The sequence below is a fragment of the Heliangelus exortis genome, chromosome 2 (genome assembly GCF_036169615.1).
Source record: "Heliangelus exortis chromosome 2, bHelExo1.hap1, whole genome shotgun sequence".
Lineage (NCBI taxonomy): Eukaryota > Metazoa > Chordata > Aves > Apodiformes > Trochilidae > Heliangelus > Heliangelus exortis.
In genome coordinates this window covers 127,564,917-127,587,728 of record NC_092423.1, presented here as the reverse complement: position 1 = coordinate 127,587,728, position 22,812 = coordinate 127,564,917, and the positions used below count along the sequence as shown (strand labels likewise).

The 22,812-nt window shown below is 36.8% G+C and overlaps 1 protein-coding gene across 2 annotated transcripts in view; it reads left to right on the top strand.

Moving 5' to 3' along the window:
- Positions 1-22,118, top strand: part of RAD54B (RAD54 homolog B) — a 66,080-nt gene extending 43,962 nt beyond the window's left edge. For both annotated transcript variants that reach the window (XM_071737956.1, XM_071737955.1), the window contains exons 4-15: positions 521-721; positions 3,841-4,128; positions 6,586-6,748; positions 7,337-7,562; positions 12,866-13,073; positions 13,622-13,761; positions 14,327-14,617; positions 15,952-16,127; positions 18,254-18,515; positions 19,794-19,860; positions 20,158-20,358; positions 21,695-22,118. In XM_071737956.1, the coding sequence (XP_071594057.1) occupies positions 521-721; positions 3,841-4,128; positions 6,586-6,748; positions 7,337-7,562; positions 12,866-13,073; positions 13,622-13,761; positions 14,327-14,617; positions 15,952-16,127; positions 18,254-18,515; positions 19,794-19,860; positions 20,158-20,358; positions 21,695-21,912 (2,441 nt within the window). In that variant the 3' untranslated portion in view covers positions 21,913-22,118. The remainder of the gene's footprint in view (positions 1-520; positions 722-3,840; positions 4,129-6,585; positions 6,749-7,336; positions 7,563-12,865; positions 13,074-13,621; positions 13,762-14,326; positions 14,618-15,951; positions 16,128-18,253; positions 18,516-19,793; positions 19,861-20,157; positions 20,359-21,694) is intronic.
- Positions 22,119-22,812: the final 694 nt, after the last annotated feature.

The following is a 22,812-nucleotide window of genomic DNA, read 5'->3' as shown; positions in this document are numbered from 1 at the left end:
ATTACAGTTGTGGTTATTCTGCCACTCGGTACTAATGACTTTAGCTCCAGATCTTGTTACTGCCATCCTTTCCTCCTTTCTTTGAATTCTGTGTTCTTGTCCTTGCTTCCAGAACATTACCCTAGACCTTCTCATCAGGACTGTGTGTTCATTTTCTCCTGTGTTTTTTTCCAAGCCTTTGTTTGTTTACAGCCTTTCCTTTTATTCTTTCTCCACTCTCATTGTCTTGTATATTTGTCAAATTAGGAGCTCCCTGACTAAAGTAGCAAGTAATATGCTCTTCCTGGAAGTGTATACTTTCCAAAACAATTTAATGATTCTTATTTCACCATGACTGCTTATGTGCTTTTCTGTCTCAGTCTCAACTTACCATAAGTGGTCCAGGACAGGTAGTACACCACTTTGTTTATATAAGATGAAATGCATAGATTGTTCTTTTTTTTTTTCTTTGAAATGCAAATAACTGTATACTTCATAAAGAGAACCTGAGATATTCTTTGTTATTTTATTTCCCTTTTAGATGCACTGTATTTGCCAACATCAGGGACAGCAAAGAAAGAAGCAGCTCAGGAAGAACCTGACTGCCTTGTGAAGTATTTCAGTGTTGTGTGGTGTAAGGCATCACAGAAAAAGCACAAGAAGTGGGAAGGCGATGCTGTTCTTATTACTAAAGGAAAGTCAGTAATATTGAAAGATATGGAAGGCAAAGACATTGGAAAAGGTACTGTTGATTTGCATATTGGCTTAAAATTACTATGCTTTGTGTAACAAAGACCCCACTCTTAAATAATTTAGAGTTCTCCATACCAGTGTTGATGACAGGATGAAAAAAGACTAGGGTGGGGTTTTTTTTTCGGGGGGAATGGAGGGCAGAGGGGGAGACAGTAAGAAAGCTTTATATTTCTTACATATAAGGCAGATGCATGGGGGAGGCTGGGGCAGGCCAAAAAACATTATTCACAGAAACACCAAATGCTTGTCCATGGGGACGATCTGGAAAGGAACAGCTGTAGTAATTCATCAGGGATGCTAAATGAGGGCTGAGTAGTTGATTTAGGTTGCTCACATGATGCATTGGAGATTGTGTTAAAATTAGGGGAAAATATACAGTTTTGTTCCTTGTAGATATTCCAGTCAGTAGCATGGCAGCCGGCAATGTCAGAGGTTGGAGCTGTGCTTTTCAGCCAGTCAAACAGCTAAAAATACCATCTTTGTTTTAAAGACAAGCAAACAACATTTTCCAGCCAAGCCAAAGTCAACTGTGTAGCAATTTTTAGTCTTGAAGTTTAAGCAGCAGCTGCTGTAAGACAGTTTCAGTTGATATCAGAGCTAAAAATAAGACTTGCAAACTATAGGCTGCAGTGAACTTGAAGCAATAATTTTTTACTGAAAGCAAGGAAAACATTAACTTTGCTAACTGAGCCAAACATATTTTGTAAGGGAGTATGATTGGACAAGGTTGCTGCAAAACATGATTTGATTAATTTTAGGGATGAGATGGCTTCTCTGCTCTTCTGTTACTATCGTGACATTGTGAGCCTTGTTAGGTCCAGGCAGTTTTCATTTGCAGATCAGTTTGTGGCTTAGAAGTTAATTTGAATTTATTTATAGCAAAGCAATATATGTATAGACTTGCTTGTTTTTGAAAAACGCAGAGTGAAAAAGAGTAATGCCTGGAATGCATCAGCCACCACCCTGTTGTGTTTTTTTTTTTTCAAGTCCTGTCTTCTTGAATTAGCAGAAAACAGGATAGAAAAGTGAATATTCTGATTTTGCCTGGTGAAACTATCTTTGTTGTGTTTGATGGTGTCAGGGAGCCCAATGATACCAATGGGACTGGTGCTAATTTGGCCATTCAGAATTGCTTTCAATGCTCACTGATTCTAAGAAAGTTGGAAATTGATCAACTTGAGCAGTGTAAGTTCTAAATTTCTGCAATTATTTTACAACCCCATTGATTGAGAAGGAAAGGTCTGGTTGTGGCATTACCTCCAGCATTCCATTTAACACAAGGAAGTCTGCACTGAATGTGAATGAGCATCCAGGATTATTATTTTTTAAATGGAAAGAAAGGGGCAGAGGAAATTTTAATTTTTTTGCTTAGGTGTACCAGGGCTGGATCTAACCAGGGTCATGAGAACCTAACACCAGCAGTCTAGATTGTTTTTGAGGGAGCAGAACATCCTACTTTTTTCCCCTGCAAATCTCCCAATTCCTCAGTAATGTATTACAAAGATATTAGCAAGTGCTCTCTTGTAATTTGCAGTATGTTGCAGAATCAGCTATAATTTCTTGAGCTGCATAAACATTTGAGCTTTGTAGGTTTGTTTTCTGCCCGTCCTAAGTTCCTGTCTATTCTTAAAGCCCATTCTGTCTTAGAATGAGAATCTTCAGACTTTAATCCAAAAACTCCTGCACAAGGATACACCTGTACAGAGTATGCTCAGCTTGAAGCTGCAGAGAGGCAATAACAGAAAACAGAAATACAGAGCAATGGAGAAGTCATAAATGCCCTCTCCAGGCACCTCATTTAGAAAAAGCATGTGCATTCTTTTGTTTTCTGGCATCTTCATCTCTTTCCTAAAAGCCAGTGTTCTTTTAAGAACAAACAATGATCATTGTGTGGTGTGTGCATGCATTTAGATGTGGGGAAGAAAAATACCTCCCTTTCCCTTTTGACCAGACTATTTTTCAGCAGTTGCTTAGGCTGTGAAACAGCTCTGTAAATTCATTCTCTTAAACAAATTCAAATCCAGATCTTCACCTTCCAACCCTTTGGGAAAGGCACATTCCTAGACATGGGAGACCTGAGATTTGCAGACAGCTCCCAGCTGTCTTTATGTACACTGTTTGTTGGAGAAAACACCTGCAAAACCTTGGGGAGTTTGCCTCGTTCACAAATGAGTGCTTTTAGCTGCTGGCCTACACAGATGTGCTTTTTATTTTTTGGCCCAACTAAGGATCCAGACCTGTTTATTCAAAGTGGCACAAATTTAACAAGTGGAGTAAAGAACATTCCTGTTACTAATTTTGAGATAGAGATGTGGCTTTGACGTCCCTGAATTAAGAAATGAAACTGTAGATGTCTTCTGTTTCTTATGTGAGAGCTTCAGCCACTAGAATACTGTTTCACAGAAGGAACCACCACTCTTTCCTGTATCTTTATCTTAAAAGGAAGTGGCAGCTACTTCAATATTTTGTAATGAGACTAATAGTATGTGGTAGTTGCTCTGAGAATGTCCACTCAATAGAGCCCCTGAAGGGGGCATAGAAGAAATCATCTTTATTCCTTCCTAATAGGTTTTTGATAAGCAAACTATTGAGTTGATTGATAAAAATCAAGCATATATGTTTCAGAACATATGGAGAAGTAAAGATTTCAGATGAGTATGAATCCTTAATTGTAAAAAAACTAATTTAGAATGATTTTTAAAGTAGAATGTTCTGCCTGTATCCACAGCAAGAGGGCCTAGTGTTGTTCCTATCAGTGCATCAAAGGAAGAGAAGAGACCTAGGGAAAATTTAAGACAAGCTGCTATATTTTATACTATGGGGCTGGTTTTTTTTTGTCAGTTCCCTTAAGGATGGATCTTTGACATTCAGAAGAACTGATTGTGGATGGTGATGACAGAATATTTGCCTAGATATTCTGGTATCTAATTCTGATTTTTAGCACTGAAATGTTAAGGGGGGAAAGGCTGTATGAGTTAATTTGTGTAGCAATTCAAACACTTAAGAATCAAGAATCTGTTGACAGGTTTTTTTTTTCCTTCCTGCAGATACTTAAGGCAGTAGTATTTGCTGTGTTGTCCTAACTGCTAAATTTTTATCTTCTTTTAGGTACTGGATATAAATCTAAGGAGCTAGACAGTCTTGGTGAAGGCCAAACACTGCTGGTTGGAGGAAAAGAAATAGAAGTGATGGGTGTAATTTCCGCAGATGATTTCAGCAGTGGCAGGTGTTTCCAGGCTGGGATAGGGTCTCATGACACAGTCCCAACTGCTTTATCTCAAACTAATATGAAGCCATTCTGTAAGCAATTCAAAAGTGTGTGTCAATCCAGTACTAAAGAGAATGTTCTCAGAGATCCTCAAAGCTGCAAACCTCGCCACGATCCAAATGCTTCAAGTAAGATTTCAGATTTTTAAGTTTCTTTAAGCATCCTCTGACTCTCAAAAAAAGCTGAACGTGTAACCAAAATTTTCATGTTCCACAATATAATACTAAAGAATTCCTGACATACAGTATTAGTGCTTCTATCAATACCATGTTAGGTATTTAGAGTGTATGTTTCTACCAAGTGAAATGATCTGTACTGCATAGTTTCTCATGGTTGTTACAGATGGATGTAGAAACAGATGGAGGTAGAGTGGTTTCTGAGAGTTCTGCCAAGAAAAATAAACTTATTGATCAGAGAAACAGTCTGACACATGCTAGAAGTTGTAGATGAGTTCCAGCTTCCCACTGGAGTTGGTGAAGCACTGACATAATGTGGCAGCACAGTGATTACAGTAGAGTATCAGTAATAGAGAAGTTGAGCCAGATTCAAAGAATTGCTTCTGACAGTGCCTGATCCTTCACAGCCAGACAGGGTAACTACACATCCCAAACCCAACCAGACATTTTATTCTGGAATAAAAATTTTATTTTATCATGCAAGAGGTACCATGTGCTGAAGAGCCAGGAACAGGCTGGGTAAGCAGTTGTGTAAGGGGTCCAGTAAACATTTTATAGCTGCAGGAAGTGGCCTTGTTATCTAAATGGGAAGTACTCTTTTGTCTGTCAATAACAAACTGTTTGGGAGCTATATTCTGCTGGTGGCTTTATCTTTCAGATGAAAACAAAAAACAATTTAAAGAAATGTTACTAATCAGAGCAATGTGTATTTTTTTTAAAATACAAGTTTTTTTTCTATATTCTTACTATAGTTATGCCTCCATCCTACTTCTTGCCTTATATCCTAATGCTATAGGAATTTTGAAAGCTACCTGGATGCTATATAAATACAGTGAAATATTAATAAAGACATAATTAATTATTTCATTGGCCCTTTTGTAGAGAAGCAGTTTTAACATCAGCTTCTTGGCTGAGTTCAACTTGGTTATGTTGTATCTAAGAATGTTCCTTCCTGTGGTTGCAAGATGATACTGCATCAGCTTTCTAACCTAAAATCTGTCACAGAGCTAATATATTCAGTACTCAGCTTCTTTGCTGTTTCTGCACTAATCTGTTAGAAAGCTATATTTTATTCTAGTTGTCTCCTGTGACCTGTCTTCTGGTGAATTTGAGCACCTCCTATGAGATTTCCTTAAGCTTCCTGATAAAGAGAACCCTCAACAGATCAATAGGTTGGACTTTCAGTCATTAGAATTGCTTAGAGAATCATAGTTTGTTTAATGCCTTGTTGCTTAACCTCTTTCAAATGCAACCAAGATACTTTGCAAGACCAGGACCTTAGCACTGCAGCGTTTAGAGATTTAAATGTTGAGGTCTGTGACTATATATAGTTGATTAAAATGCAGCTTCTTCAAAATGGAAAGCCATTTATGCTCATGGTCAGCAGAACAGGGCAGGTGACAAAGCTGTAGAGCCACATGTTCCACGTATGAGTTCTAAGCTTTTAGTCCATTACTTGTTTCTTCACCTTCTATGAAACTGCAAGATTTTGTAAGAAAAGCTATTTTTTTGTCACCAATGGCTCTTATATATATGTGTGTGTGTGTGTATATGTATATGTATACATAGATATATATATACAAACATACAATATCTACTCTAGTCACACAGGAAAATTAGGAAAATACCAGCAGCTATACATTGTATTCTCATTCTTTCCTCTGACAATACAACTTCTCAGTGAAGATATGTAGCCTCAATATAAGCAAGCCAGTATGGACATTAACTAGCAAAATTATTAGGTTAGAGTTTGTAAGCAAATTATGGCTAGCAAAGCTTTTATTCATATGTAGCTGAATACTTCATGCTCTTTTTAGCCTCTGTATTTCTTCAAACCTGTCAACTTCTTTTATTCATGCACTGTGGCAGTCTTTGTCAGCTCACTCTCAGTCCTTTCCTCTTTTTTTTATAATGTTTTTGTCTTTTTATCTTCATTTCTCTGCCAGAGAAATCTTTCTGGGCAGTTACAAGAATATTGCCTTGAAATGTAGCATCTAGACTTTATGTAGGTCATTGTTTATGTTCTTTTTCTTACACTTTCAGAATCCTTTTATAACTTCTGATTTAACTCTATGCATTCAAAGTCATCACACAACATTTTTTAGGTAGGCAGTTTAACCTCATCGTAAAAAAAATACTTTTATTTCTTCATTAGTCACCTTTACCTTTAAGAAAAGTGTAAACTGTTTGGGAAACCTGTGTATAATTTTTTTTTATTTAGAAAGCAATCTAGATGCTCTGTTGGTAAATGTGTTTTCTTTTGAGAATGGTTGATATATTAAACAGTATTTTTAGTAGTCATTCATTCATTGACTTAATTCTGCATCTGAGTTAGAGAAGTAATACCCTTTGCTAACAGACTAAAAGTAATGTTTTTGTGCCATACCTGCATATATTTTGAACTTCAAGATTCTCTAGTTATGCCAAGACCAAACACAAGTCATCAGTGGACATTTAATAAAGCTGGTTTGCCTATGGTGGATGTAGTTGTGGATCCTTACATTGCAAATAATCTCCGGCCACATCAGAAAGAAGGAATTATATTTCTATATGAATGTGTAATGGGGATGAGGTAAGACAATAATTATCCTTCTGGATTTCAATACCTGTAATATTTTCATGCCCATGTTCAGAAGTAGACATTTTTAACAGGAAGATTTGAGAATATATTAGTAATTTTTCCCAGTAAAGCTTGCAGCAGAAGGCCTGTTCATTCTACTGCAGATAGCAAGTCTTGTAAATACAGCTACCTTCTAACTCGTGCTGAAGAACAGTGCTTTCTGGGATTTACAATTAATGTAATTAATAATTATTCATAACTTATAGGCATTTAGGATAAAGAAATTGTTTTAGCAACATATTAAAAAAAATTTAAAAGTGTTTTCTTGAGTCATAGGTTCCTTAAGGCATATACAAGTTTTGAAAAATATTAGATGATAATTTTAATGCTAAAAGTAGATTTAAACTATTTTGTTTTGGAGGACTAGTGAATTGATCTGGGAAACAAGGAATGTCATTTTAAGGTCTTCTGTTATAACTGAATGAAAACCTACAGTAGACCATAAGAAATACAAACAGGTTTTATACTTCAGAAAACAACCACAAGACCAGTTTGTAAGTAGGTATGTCTTTTAAAATGTTACCACCTCCTATCTTACAGAGTCAGTGGTAGATATGGAGCTATTCTTGCTGATGAAATGGGCTTAGGAAAAACATTGCAATGCATTGCACTCGTCTGGACTCTTCTGCGTCAGGGGGTGTATGGATGCAAACCTGTACTAAAGCGAGCACTAATTGTCACCCCTGGGAGTCTGGTAAAGAACTGGAAGAAAGAGTTTCAAAAATGGTTGGGAAGTGAAAGAATCAAAGTCTTTACAGTTGATCAGGTAAGATTTATTTCAAAAAGGGGATTAGGTTGTACTTGGCTCAGAATATAGGACTTGTGATTTCTTTCTCGCTCTTTTTTTTTTTTTTTTTTTTTTTTTTTTTTTTTACCAGAGGCCAAAACTAGTAATTATTTATTTTATATGTAATACTTTATTTCTCCTTCAGGTAATTGTCCACATGGGCATTTAGCTGTCAATAACCAGGTCATAATTTAGGCTCACCTGCCTGTATAGCATATGTCTGTCTCATTTTTCCTCAGGCTTCCCCTTTGAAGATGTAAAAGGTGATATGCTCTTCTCTGTGCCTCTTCAGATTAGGGAAGAGCTTTCTGTTGTCTATCAAAGTGCACATCTTCCCTGCTTTATGCACCAGAGCATCTGCCTTGACTGACTTGTACTCTGCTTCTGTGGTAGTTGCTTTTGTTCTGTACTGAAAACCTTTTCCTCTTTGTTTGGTTGTCTGTTTCAGGTTACTTCAGAAGTTTATTCCCTTTACTTTAACTGTCAAGAATTAGGTTTCTATAGGAGTGATTTAATGTCTCATGAGTTACCAAGCCTAGAGTGTCAGTGTTAGAGAATATGAGTATCTCTTGTCTCCAGAAGAATGCAGACAACTACAGATCTTAAAAAGAAAGCAGAATGGTGCTGATCCCCATCCCTCCTGTAGTGGAGCTTTTTCTGCTGGCAACGACACTCCCAAGTTCCTGTACTGCCTGGATGAATCCCATACACTGACAAAGTATTCCATATTTTAAGCTCCTTGATATACTTTTCAGGTCTTGCCTTTATTTTTGAAACACAAAACTGTCTCTGTCCCTTACTGCAATTAAAAGTTCTAGCATAGACACTGTGCTTCAGTGACCTTTGTTGACCAAATCAGGCAGGAAAGCACTTGGCCACATGAAAGACAATAATTCAAAGAGTGAGGCTGTTGAAGCACTGGCTGAGGGCTTTCTCTGAAGGAGAGCCACATCTTGCTCTGATTATCCACTAAGCTGTGCAAATTTTCCCATTAAGCATGGCTCAATGTCTCAGTCAGAGGGTTGGGTCACCTTAGGGACCAGCATTCAGGAGACTTGCTCATGCCTTGATTAGTGCTCCTGAAGCTTTCACGTCCAAGCTCTGGCTTTTATAATTGGCCATCCAATATTCCTTTTCCTTAGACTTCTTGTCCTCCTTGCTTTATGGATTGGGCTTTCATAGCAGAAAGGAAATAAGTTGCTTAGCAAACTGGTTTCTGTAGGTACATTCAGGAATTCGTGACAACTACTTTTCCCTTGCTGATTTGAAGTTTGCCAAAGGAGAGGAAGTGGAGAACTTAGAAGTATCTGCATTTGTGCTTGCAACAGAGATACACATATTTATTTTCCAAAGTTACTTTTAAATCTATTAGAATAGAATCATAGAATCATAGAATAGGCTGGGTTGGAAGGGACCTCAGAGATCATCGAGTCCAACCCTTGATCAACTACCGCCACAGTCACTAGACCATGGCACTGAGTGCCATATCGAGTCGCTTTTTAAATGTCTCCAGGGACGAAGAGTCCACCACCTCCCCAGGCAGCCCATTCCAATGTCTGATCACCCTTTCCGTGAAAAAATTCTTTCTAATATCCAATCTGAACTTCCCCCGGCACAATTTAAGACCGTGCCCTCTTGTCTTGCTGAGGGTTGCCTGGGAAAAGAGACCAACCCCCACCTGGCTCCATCCTCCTTTCAGGGAGTTGTAGAGAGCAATGAGGTCTCCCCTGAGCCTCCTCTTCTCCAGGCTGAACAGCCCCAGCTCCCTCAGCCTCTCCTCATAGGATCTGTGTTCGAGTCCCTTCACCAGCTTGGTTGCCCTCCTTTGGACCTGCTCCAGGACCTCAATATCCTTCTTGAACTGAGGGGCCCAGAACTGGACACAGTACTCGAGGTGTGGCCTCACCAGCACTGAGTACAGGGGCAGAATCACCTCCTTGGACCTGCTGGTGACGCTGTTTCTGATACAGGCCAGGATGCCATTGGCCTTCTTGGCCACCTGGGCAATTAATTCAATATATAATTCCAAATAGATTGAAGAAACAAATAGCACTTCTTTTTAAGGACAGTTCAATTCTTACATCAAGACTTGATTATTATTTTCTTGCATTATCTTTATTGTCTGTGATGAGTGAAGATTTCAGATGAAATGGAAATTTTCACATTGTTTTTAGTCTCTTTTGTAGAGCATACAAATTTTTGTAACAATTGTTATTTATTTGAATTCTACTCATGTCAAACCCTTGAAATTACTGAACCTACTCATCTTCCACTGAGGACAACTCACATGTAACAGGTGCTTTTTACATCATTTGCTCTTCTTAGTAACTTGTTTCAAGATGTGGGAATGAAGCAAACTGATTTGTCAGAAACTGTAATTTAATATAGGTTAGGAAGAAATATATGGAAGTTTTGAAAATAAGGAGGTAAAAGGCAAAATATAACATGGCAATATTTTTACCTGAAAAGGTAGTTAGAAATAATTGAATATTTTTCTCCAGTTCTTGTGAATTATACAGGGGGGAGAAAACCTGAATTTGCTGACAGTTGCTATGACCCAAAATGGCAGTAGCTTTCATTTTCTTTTAATTTAAGTAACTTTAATATTCTTACTTATCTTGTTGAAGCCATTTGGATTTAGGACACTCAGCAGCTTTTAAGATTGTGTTCCCAAATAGCAAGGAATACATTGTCATGCAAAAAGAAGACACAATATGACTTGCCTGGTGTATAATGAGGTATTTCAAAATAATTTACTGTCTATCTTCTCTGGAAAAACAGCAATTACCATACTGTTATTTCTCCAGCATAACTTAAAAGGAAGAGCTTGTCTCAAAGGTTTTTTCTATTCTTGCCTGTAAGGAATACATTCAAAGAACTGGCAGACTTTTAAAAATATGTTAGGCATGATTTCCTTGCTTTCACACTGTAACACCCCAAACTGATCCTAACCCTTCAGTAGCAGACTCTTCAAAAAACCAGGACATTATCTGCTTTTAAAGTGTGATTAGTTTACTTCTGCTAAAAGGCAAATGTCATGTAGAGGACATTCATTTTAAAATGATGGCATCCCCAAAAGGGTTGCTTTTAGGTTTTGATAACCCATGTTGCTGGCATTTGAGGTATGTTTGAGAGAATAACCATTTTATCTGTTTGCAGAGTACCACTTCTACTGGGGTTGATTTAGTTTGGGGTCTAAATATCTAAATGTCTAAATTTCTGAAGAATTAATTAAATAAGGTTTACATTGCTTCATGATTTAATATTTTTTAAATTGCACTTTACTGCCTACATTGGATTTGGACTAGTAAAAGAAGGGTCTGTTCAAAGAGTAAGTCTGGGACATTATGGAGCTCCAGTAGTGATTGACAATTGCTCCATATGTGGCTCCAGGCAACTCGCTTAAATCTGACAAGCCACTCTGGTTAAATGAAGATGGAGGCTATAATACATATATCTCTTGCAGCCAGTTAAAAGTATAAATTAATTACTTGACATTGCTGTGTAAATTTTGTTTTAATTTTTAGTTCATCATCCACTGCTGTTGTTATATACAGCAGAGAATATATTATATTTGGCAGGAATGGGCTTATAATGTGTCAGGACTCTCCTACTTTTTTTTAAGGGCTTCAAACAGACCAGAAGACTTTTATTTAGTGGTTGGACATCGGAGGCAGTTTCCCTGTGCTCTCACTACTTTCCCCATAGTTTCAGCTCACACCCAGAAAATGGAAGAATACAAAATTATTTCTGAACATCTTCTGATGGGCATCTTCTGATGCTTGGTCATCCCCAGAGAAGGTCAGAGAGAGGTGCTTCTGTCCTCAGAGCTGCAATGTAGAGCCTGAATCCTGGAACAGCATTGGTTGCTGCCTACAGGGCTCCACTTTGTCTCTGTTTGTGTGTTGGGAAATTTTCTACCCCTGTTTTGAAACTGGCAGTAAAAATACTGGCCAGAAAACTGGCACTTAACTGCAGACCTGGAAACAACAGGAATGCTTGGTTCCCATCCAAACACTGGGGAAATGGGTGCATGCCCTTGTTCCCAGCTTCACGCTACTCCTTGCTTCCTCTGACGTGTGCTGGACCTCTTTGTGAGCAGCATGTGGGGACTGATCTACCACAAGGTACTTTGTGGGATTAACGTGCCAGGTTTGGCCCATAGATTCATCTGAATCACCTGTTAGGAGGCTCTAAAGGTTATGATAATTAAGTGGTGCTGCTTTTACAGTGTGTTGCACCATCTGGCTCCAGACTTAATTGTCTGTGTTTGATAACTGATCTTGTTTGGAAAGAAAAATACCTTCTAAGGCTTTAGCTTGTTTTGCATGCACAGTTAAAGAGGTCCTTCAGCTTGTCAGCTGGACCCATAGCTGCTTAGTTAGTGAGCACTGTTACAAAATAGAAAGGAGCATGCAGGGAATTAGTGTCTGGGGCTCAGTGTCCATAGTAGATTTTTCTGGTTTTATGCATAACTGCAAGACAAGTAAGCAATCCTAGTATATTGACAAGTCTGCATAGAAATGAAACTACCTCAGGGATGCTTTTTTGGAAGAATCTCTCTGTCACATTGTAGTGAGTTTTTATTGAGTATGTCTGCTTCCTTCAATAGACATCAAGGCTTCTGAAAAGAAAAAAAAGTCATAGCCATTTTTTTTGACCACTAATACTGTGTTTAGAAACCAATTGCATTTATTTACCAATAGACAGACATCTTATCAGGGGCTAGCTTTAGGCTCTATTTTCTAAATCCCAAGCTGCACCTGTTAGCCAACTCATCAATGTTAAGGGCTTGTAGAAAAGTTAATACCATGTTCAGTTCAAAACTTAAAGACAAATTTAGATCAGTGAAGTGTGGTTACATCCTACTGGACCTCATTACTGTACCCTGTGGCTTGAGATCCCAAATGTTGCCCATACCAGCTGAATGTACAGGCAGCTATTTACTCCTGTTCGTTATCTTGTCTTTAATTATGCCTTCGAAGCTCACATAAATGACAAGACGGGGGAGTTGTTACTGGGAGCCTGTTCTTTTCACCTTCATGGTAATGTATCTCAGAGGATTTGAAGGCCTAAATAATAATCAATTTTCTTTTGATGGTAAACTTTAAATTGCTGTATCAGGTCCAAAATTTCTTTTGCAAATAAGGAAAGAGTCAGTAAACCAAACTCACGGAGGAGATTTTCAATATCTGGTGTCATGTCAAAAAATGTCTATGGACACTGGATGTTTAGTGATATCAAAAATTAGTTGTATGATATATTTTCCTTTATGCCTGCAGGACCATAAAGTAGAAGAATTCATCAGTTCTCCACTTTATTCAGTTTTGATAATCAGCTATGAGATGCTACTACGATCTTTGGATCAAATTCAGGCTATAGAATTTAACCTCCTAATCTGTGATGAAGGACATCGTCTGAAAAATAGCTCTATTAAGACAACTGCAGCCCTCACCAGTCTGTCTTGTGAGAGGAGAATTATCCTTACTGGTTAGTATTTATAGCTACTTTTAATATTTAGCCATGTTAACAATACTAGGTTGGGGTAAAGCAAAAGGTTATTGTGGGTGTGGCAGGAGCACAGTGTAAGTTTTGGCAGTGAGCATTAAATGCAGAAATCTAAGGTCCTGTAAAAGTATTAGTTCCAATTTGAAAAGCAAAATGCAAAATTTGTCTAACTTGAGCGACACTGACAGGCAAGGAACCTGGAAACTTCTGTAAGGGAATCAGGACTCTTGTTCATATTCACTCATTGTTCTCTTTTCCTGTTACTTAATACAATTAATTTAGAACTTCATTTTTTAAAATTCCTTTGTCAAAACCACTAGATTTACAGTCTGTTTAGTTAGGGGGACAGTAGTTTATCAATTGCAATGAAGTTCTAGATTAATTCAGTACTCTGTGTAATTTACATTGAAACAAAACATCTGTTTTCAGGATTCATTCTCAGTGGTTAATCCTTCATTCAACAATTGTACTTCTATCATTTTGAGGAAAAAAAAGTTACCAAATACAGAACTATTTTTTTCTCTTTCCAGGTACTCCAATCCAAAATGACTTGCAAGAATTTTATGCATTAATAGAGTTTGTGAATCCAGGAATACTTGGCTCTTTATCCACCTATAGAAAGATATATGAGGAACCAATTGTCAAGTCTAGAGAACCTTCAGCAACAAAGGTATATTATTACAAAAATGTGGTTATGGAAAAAAAAATCCATCGACAGCACCGTGAAATTTGCTTTCTATGAAATAAAATGAAGCTTAGAACTAATGGTAGAAAAAGCTTTTCACCTTCCTGTTTGGGATAAAATCAGTTGTTCTCCAAGGGCAGCTGGAGGCATATTTGCATATTAAGATCATGGCATTTCAGCCATGCGTATTGCCATATGGTGATACTTTATTCACTCTTAGTTTCTCCACCGTACTGCAAATTCTACATGATTTTTTTTTCATCAGTCAGGAAATTCTGTAACTCAATTAGACTCTTGGGTTTCTTCTGGGACAGGTTCTTCCTTTGTTAAAGACTTCTAGAAACCAGATATAGAATTAAGCTAATGTAGTGGTACTAAATGGAGAAGAATTGATCATTACAGTCCCATGTTAGAAAGTGGTAAATTTACATTTTTAATGTTCTTAATTAATCATTGTTCTTAACTATCTAATTAAAATAGTACAGAATATTATTGAAATGAAATGTAAGATTATAATTAATTTTGTGCTTTTTTTTTTTTTTTCTTTCAGGAGGAAAAGGAATTAGGAGAAAAAAGAGCAGCAGAACTCACACGCCTCACTGGGCTCTTCATTCTTAGGAGAACACAGGAGGTTATAAACAAATTTCTGCCCCCCAAAAAGGAGAGCATACTCTTCTGCCAACCAACAGCACTGCAACTTGAATTGTATCGAAAACTGCTGAGTTCTCGAGTCATTAGGTCCTGTCTACAAGGCAGGCTGGAAAACAGTCCTCACCTAATATGTATAGGAGCTTTGAAAAAACTTTGCAATCATCCATGTCTTCTGTTTAAAGCTATAAAGGTATTTATCTGCATGGGGGTGGGTGCCTGCAATTAGTCATCTCAGCAGGCAAAGGTCACTGAAATTCTGTAGAATGTGTGTGTTATTTAAGGTCATCACATACGACTTGCTTCAGGAGATCTGGTTTCAAAACCATGCATGTTAAGGCATCTGAATGTACTCAGGGAAGTTACCTCACCACTTTCCGATTTTCTTGTCGTATTTTCTTGTTCTCCATGTTTTTTCCCTCTTAATCTTGTCTCTGAATATTTGTAAAAATACATACAAATGTGACTTTTGCAAAGAACACTACTACCTAGAAATTATTCTGTGTAACTCTGCTGGTTCCTCTGAAACCTCCCTGTCCACATGATTATTTCTCTAAGTTTTGGAGACACTGGGAGCTGAAGGCTTAAGATGTCAGTGGTACCACATGTCTCTATTTCCACTTCTCCTGGGATCCTATTGCACTGTACACCTTGTTATTTCTATAGAAATGCATAGGTAAATAACGTGATAGTTAGAACTTTAATATTACTCACTTCTATGGCCACAAGTCAAAATCCGAGAAAGGTGGGTGGAAATTTAAATCTTTCTTAAAAGACATCCTTCTTGACTTGTGAGAATGTCCACAGCACAGAACTCCCTGTAACTTTCAACACTACTAAGTCATTGCCTTTATTCATAAAATAAGCACTAGAAATTTTCCATATGGGAAAATGTAACCATTCAGAAACTATAGGGATGGAAAGGCCTATGTGTGCCAGTCATTTATTACCATTGTGGTTTGGAGATTTGATTTGTTTGGCTTTTTCCTCCCAGTGAAAGATTGATTTTCAAATTACAGAAAATATTACCTGTATTCTCCCATTTTATTGGTTTAAATTGGTAGTTTTTCATTATTTCCAGTTGCATAACTGGATCTTAATGACATCATCTTTCTGAAAAAAAAAAATCAGTGACTGGTGAGTTTGACAATAAGGTATCATGCATATGCTTTAGAAAGACAAAGCACAGTACTGCTTTTTTCAGATACAGCTTTGCTGTGGGTGTACATCTGTGTGGTTGTTTAGGTAGTGAAACAAATAAAACCACATTTTTAAGTTTTAAGTATTTCAACTTTCTCTTAGCTGTGAGCTATGTCTTACATGAGAGGGTGTAAACCAACATAAACACTATTGGTATTTTAAAATAGTGCTTTCAACCTAGTTCTAGTGGGTTTTGTGCTCATATCATACAGTACTTTGCATAAGCTTTTGTCTTCATAATAAAAATATAGGAAAATTTTTAAAAAACAAACAAACCCAAAATATGCTAGATGGAATGTGGGTCTTGAATCCTTCTATTTTTAATAGGAAAAAAGCTGTGAGCCTATGTCTGATGAACATGATGAGTCCAGTCTCTATGAAGGCCTAATAGATGTCTTTCCACAAAATTATACTTCGGACACTTTCACTGAAAGTGATTCAGGAAAATTGCAGGTGCTGGTGAAGCTGTTAGCTGCAATCCATGAGCTCAACTCTTCTGAAAGGCAAGTGTGAAAGAAAGGTAGAAGAGAGGTAACAGTAGTGTTTGGCTTGCTTTTCAAATTCACAAGGATGTGATAATCAAAATAAATGCATTGCCAACTGTTTGCAGAGATACTGAGCCTATTTATGCATTGTACTTCTGGCTCTTCCTTGCTGAATCACTAAATTAGGATTTACAGCTGACATTTTCAAAGTCTCCCTTCATATTTTTTTGACATAAAGATGCTTGTATTTTCCATCTTGACTTCCAGCAAGTAAAACAGTTTTCTACCACTTTTGTACTATGACATATTACCTTTACTCGTGAAGACTTTCCAACGCTTTGTATCTCCTTGTACTTTAAATTGCACAAGAATATTTTTAATTATTAGGTTGTAAGTTCTTTCCTCTTTTAATCACATTTAATTGCTCAGTGCTTGCTGCCTTTTCTTTTCTGGGTAGCTGGTCACAACAGATGAACTTGCACAACAATTTCTTATTTACCCTGTGGTAAGTGCCAGTGACATGTAGGAAAACGTCTGTTTGTCACAGGATAATAGGATGCACATGGTTAGTTACTGTGCAGTTGCTGATTCATAGAAATCTCACATGGCCTTGTGTCTCATGATAACTTTTTTTATGTACTAGTGTCTTAAAGCCCAGCTATTCCAAAAATATTTAGCTTTTGCCTTTAACTTAAATGGGATATGCTGTAGTTCAGTAGCAGGAAGCAACAGCAGATCTCTTGGTGCTGATGTAATGGAATTTCTTTCTTCCTGATGCTATCTTTTTACAAATCAGAAAGCAGAGCTTGTTGTTTTAGGCATATAAAATGCCTAATATCCATGCTAAACAGTGACAGCTAAATATCTAAATGTACTGGCTTTATTTCTGGTAGTTCAAGAGAAATGGTGGTATCACGAAAAAGCATATTTTCCTAATCAGTGCTGTAGGAGCTGCTGAGATACTACTTTGAGGCACTTGGAAGTTTTGTTACTTTCAGTGATGATTGTTTGTTTTCCATTTGTTTCTCTGCTTACTTTAGTACTAAATAGTTTTTGATATATACAGGCTTATAAAGTTCAAGTTCTATTTTTCATAAAAACAACAGTGCAAATTTTATAATTGATTGACCAAAAAAATCAAACTTGAAAAGTCTTTACAAACAAATCTTGGATATAAGCCTATTTTAGAGTCAACTATGATAAGGAAAATACCTTCAAAGTTTAAAAATATTCATTTGCCATATTTTCTGTGAAATTATTTGTCTAGTTCTTCAATACTTGTTTTTAATAAAAAATTATTTTAAAAAATAGAGCCCTTTTGATGGAATTTTGTACATTTTACTTAGATTGTAATGGTCCTCCCACAAGATCTAGCAGAAAATGCCCCTACTGTGCTTATTATTTTATGTACTTATTATAAATTCAAAAGAACTTTCTGTTTCCCTTCAGTAGAATCATCCCCACTCTCTCGCAGGATAGAAATTCTAGATTCGCAGAACTCTGGAACTGATTTAGTCAAATTTTCAGAGAAAAAACACTAACATAGTATGGGTCATTTTACTTAATTTTTTTTTTTTTTTTAAATGCAGACTATGTTGTTTTTGGTATATTTCACCATCCTTCATCCCAGTTCTTTACTATCATAAAATGTAGGAAAAAGTCGCTGCTTTCCAATTTGACTTTGTGGATTTTGTTTACTAGAAATTTCTGAGGTTGTCTAGAAGTTCACAGTAGCTTTTTCAGTAAGTAGAGGCATATATATTATTTATCAGCTGCTACAACACCTTCTGCAAATGCTGCCTTAACAACAGCTATCTTATATAAATAGAGATTTAAAAATAAGTAATCTATCTCTGTGGTAGGTTCTGGATCTCTGCAATATGTGCAGTAAGCCAAATTCTCTTACAAATAAAACCATACATTATTTAACATTTGAATGCTCAACAGTAGGTATAATGCATCCAAATCTAGTATGTGCTTCAAATTAGTAAGAAATGTTTTATTTCTTAAGAAAAATGAGTAACCTCAGGTTGTGTAATTTTCGCTTGACTCATGATTTTATTTTCATAAATGTCTTCAGTAATTCTTTACTGGACTTGCAACTTTAGCAGGGTCTAAGATAACTTTATTTTACTGTTTGACAGAGTCGTACTGGTATCCAATTACACTCAAACATTGAACATACTACAAGAAACCTGCAAACATTATGGATACTCTTATACAAGGCTGGATGGACAAACTCCTGTCTCCCAGAGGCAACAGATTGTTGATAATTTTAACAGTAAATTCAGTCCAGCTTTTATCTTTTTGCTGAGTTCAAAGGCTGGTGGAGTGGGACTGAATCTGGTCGGTGCATCTCATTTGATCCTGTATGATATTGACTGGAATCCAGCTACAGATATTCAGGTGGGATACAGCTGTGTACATGGGGGTTGGGATGGGCATCAGTGGGGTCCTGGTTGATTTTGAAATGCCTGGTTTTACATGATTTATTGCTATGCAATTATCACACTGCATCTAGACGTGTTACTGGAGGAAAACTGTATCTGAGAAAAAGAAACTCCTCTGTCATAGTCTAAATATTGGTATCATTAGGAGCCACCTTGCAGTAAAAAATGCAGAGTAAATTCTGTTTTCCTTGGAGGAATGAGTATATCCTTTGCCTCCTGACCTTTTTTATAACAGAAAGTTGCTGTGCTTCTAAAAAGAAAATTATGATTAGACTGTGAAAATTATGATTAGCAAGTGATGCTGTTGATTTGCAACACTTGAGAAAATAGGAGAGGTTCTAATCAGAATTAAGAGAATGTGAAAACCACATGGCAATTATGCTAAAAGAAAAAACAAAAGCAGTGGTGTGGCATTCTTGGAATGGCACTGTTTGCCTCAAGGGTTTATTTAGTTGGCATTAGAGTGTTCAGTTAAAAACATAAATTACAACCCAAAAAAACCCCCCAAAAACACAGTAAAAAACTTTATTGTAGAGTAATGCTGTGTGCTTATTACCTGAAATAAGCCCTACTTCTTGACCCTACTCCTGATCCAAGTGTGAATGAGTATCCTCATGTGGTCACTTGAATGTTGCTTGAAAAATAGTCTGCTAAATCAGTCAAAACTGCTATAGGTTGCCAAAGACTGCAAGCCATGCTGTGGGTACTTGTACCAAATATTCAGGGGTAATCCATACATTTTTAACGAAAGCCATGTAACAGTTCTCAGTTACATTTTGTTTGTTTAAGAATTAAAAGGGTACATGAAACTTGTATTTTACAATTTAAAAGAAATTCAAGTGTCATATTTAAAGTTGTACTGTGTCAAAAAAACAGATGGTGGAGAATGCTGAGTATTCCTGAAATATTAAACAGCTGCTAATGCTTGGAGAACAGATACTTAGTATTTCTGGGGATTTCTGGCAGGAAAGAGGTGAAAACCCTGCCTCCCTGCTACACTACATGGAAAGAAAGGAGGCAGAAAGTCAATATTGTTTTCAAAATTATTTACAGTTGATACCAGCAGTGTTTTATAAAAAGTCAAAGACACTTATTGAGGAATGCCTTCTTTGGACATCATCTTTCTGAATGAGCTAGCAGAACTGTTAATTTGATCAGTGTAAGCTGCAAGTTTTAGTTGAAATAATATTGTATAGTAGGCAGCTAATGCTTTTCATCTCCTTGTTTTCTTCAGGCAATGGCCAGAGTGTGGAGAGATGGCCAGAAACGCGCTGTATATATCTACAGACTGCTAACCACAGGTCAGAGATGGTGCTCAAACACCCCAGAGTGAGAGAGCTAATGAAATTTTGTCCATAAAAGAAAGAGAGAGTTTTAAAAAATAATTTGTTCTTTAAAAATATGTATTATTTGTTCTAAATTCAGTTGAAATAGAGGTGCATATTGATTTGCCTTTGCTTTGCTTTTGCTTGAATAGGTGAAAATAATGGTTTAGAATTACTATGAATATTGATTTGAAGAAATGGATTTTGCTTTTTTTTTTTTTACAAGGATTGGTCAAAAATTATCCCAGTGTACCTATTTTTTTTCTAATACAGGCTCAATAGAAGAAAAGATTTATCAAAGACAGATCAGCAAACAAGACCTTTCTGGGGCAGTTGTAGACCTTTCCAAGACATCTGAACACATCCATTTTTCCATTGAGGAGCTTAGAAATCTCTTTACACTTCATGAAGATTCCAGCTGTGTTACCCATGACTTGCTTGAGTGTGACTGTATGGGAAAGAAAGACCATCAAAGTGAGTTTCTTCTTCATTATCTGGCTGTGGCTGAGGAAGTACATCTGTTCTGAATATGTGGTCTGAAATACAGAGAAAGCTCTGATGGTCAGTAAAATAAGACTGAAGAAGTGAGGTTCATTAAGGGATCTCCCAGATATTGGCTGATTTTTCTAATCTATTGGAGCCCTTCACAAGATGAAAAAGAGGAAAGGCTCATCATGCACCAGTCAAAAGGAAAATCTTGCATATATGAGTCTTTATGGGCTCTCCAAAAGTTTAAAAACCCTCAAGAATACTGAGTCATTCTATCATTCTTCTGCTGATACCATGGGTCTTTCCTAAGGAGCATAGAATCATAGAATATGGCAAGTTGGCAGGGACCTATCAGGATCATCAAGTCCAACTCCTTTCCCTGTATAGGGCACCCCCAGGATCACACCGTGTGCCTGAGGGTGTCATCCAAATGCTTTTTGAGCTCAGGCAGGCTTGGTGCTGTGACCACCTCCCTGGGGAACCTGTTCCACTGCTCATCTGCCCTCTGGGTGAAAAATCTTTTCCTAATATTTAACCTAAATCTCTCCTGAGGTTACATAGCATGTAACACTACTATGAAAATATTTGACAGTGGGTTTTAATCCAGTAACAGCAATGGTGCAGCTTTTTCCTACCCAAATGGATTTTTTTACTTATCAGATGCATCAGATGAATCACGAAGCCAGCAAAGTGTGATGTACCCTGCAATGGCCTGGTCCTGTTTGGGGCTTTAGAATCATTTGTCCAAAGTGAATTCCTCCTTTTGTGCTTCACAGGGAATAGTCTTTTCCTTACTGTGATATACAGTGTATAATATTGTGTATATTGAACAGCTTGCCATAATCTGGATGTACAGAGCGCACTAGAGACCCAGCTCTAGTCTGCTGAGTCAATAAAATCCAAATTATTCTCAGCTGCATGGAATGACTCCTCTGGAGGAAATAGAAGCTAGCATGAATTTTGCTGCAACATACTTCTAGATTCAGATTTGCTTAAAAAATGGTAGCAGACCAAATGTCACAAAATTAAGAAGGTAAAAAAAAAAGGAAATTGCCAGAAAAGATATTTCCTTTCCCATCTATTAGTAATAATATTTGTCTTTATGCTAGCATATGGTGGTTTCAATAAATTCAATCAATGAGCAAGAATCAGCCTTCCCTCTCTTACTGTGAATACATACTTGGTTTACATTGACACACAAGGTTTATTTATGATGTTCTATTTTTTTTCTCTCCTTTGTTATCACCAGCTTGCTTATTGATTCAGAGTGAAATTTTCTGTCTAGTTTTGTCTCATTAGTCTACTGCATCATTTTTTTCAGATCCTTCCTCAGAAAAGCCTTCTGTGTCTAGAAGTTGCCAACTTGGACAAAACCACGGGAAGCCTAATTCAAAGAAACCACTATCCATGTCACAGTTGATGCAATGGAAACATTTTTCTGGGCAGCATCAGACTCTAGCTGATCCTTTCCTTGAAAGGATAAAAGAGAATGTTTCTTTCATTTTCCAGAATGTAACCAATCCAACTTCCCCCACCTAATAAAAATTAAGTGTCTTTCCCTACCACTTGCATCCTCCTCCTCATAGGTATATTAAACAGTTACCTTTTGTTCTGTTTGTCAGGTTCTGTTTTGTGTATTTCTTGCAAGGTCTCTGGGTGAATGTGTTTCCTGGTGTTTATAGAAAGTTACAGCTATTACTAAGTTAATCATGTTTACTTCAATTATAATACAGATTTTTAAAAGTAACTTTGCTTTCCAGTCTTCTCTTCCTCTGATACCATAATAAGTAAGATTGCTTATGTGCACATTCCTATGTATATTTACTTTAGTTTGTATTTTTCTTTTGATCTTTTTCTTATTGCTTGTAAAGCTGGCAACTCTTCAGCCAAATTTTACAAGGTTAAGTAATGCTATATACATTTATGTTATTAACAAGATTCTGGTTGGATTTTGTTTTGGCAATGAAAACTTTTGTGTTTGTGTTAACTTCATAACAAGGTAGGTGTTCGTTCCCCAGAATTTACAATTTAATGAAACTCAGAGCAGTAGCCATTGAGGTCCAAAATTCTGAGATCACAGCTTGGTACTGTGTCAAAATACTCTGAAACTCATCTATTGCTTTTACTTGGCAAAATAAACAAACTTTGTTTCTCAGTACAGCCTTATCTAAAATTAGATTGCTTCCTTTAAGGACACTTCTTTTGCCAAACACTGGAGAATCTAACATATTTTCATGGTATATATTTTTTTATTTTTTATTACTATATTATCCTTCTTTGAAGGCACAAAAGCTTGAAATCAGTTTACAGCTTCTAAGTGAAGTACATCAAAAGGCCCAGAAGAACAGAAGATTGGATAATTTTCAGAAATACTGCAAACTTGCACAATTTGAAAGAGCTTGAGCAAGAATAGGGCTCCACTGCAGTAATCCTGCACTG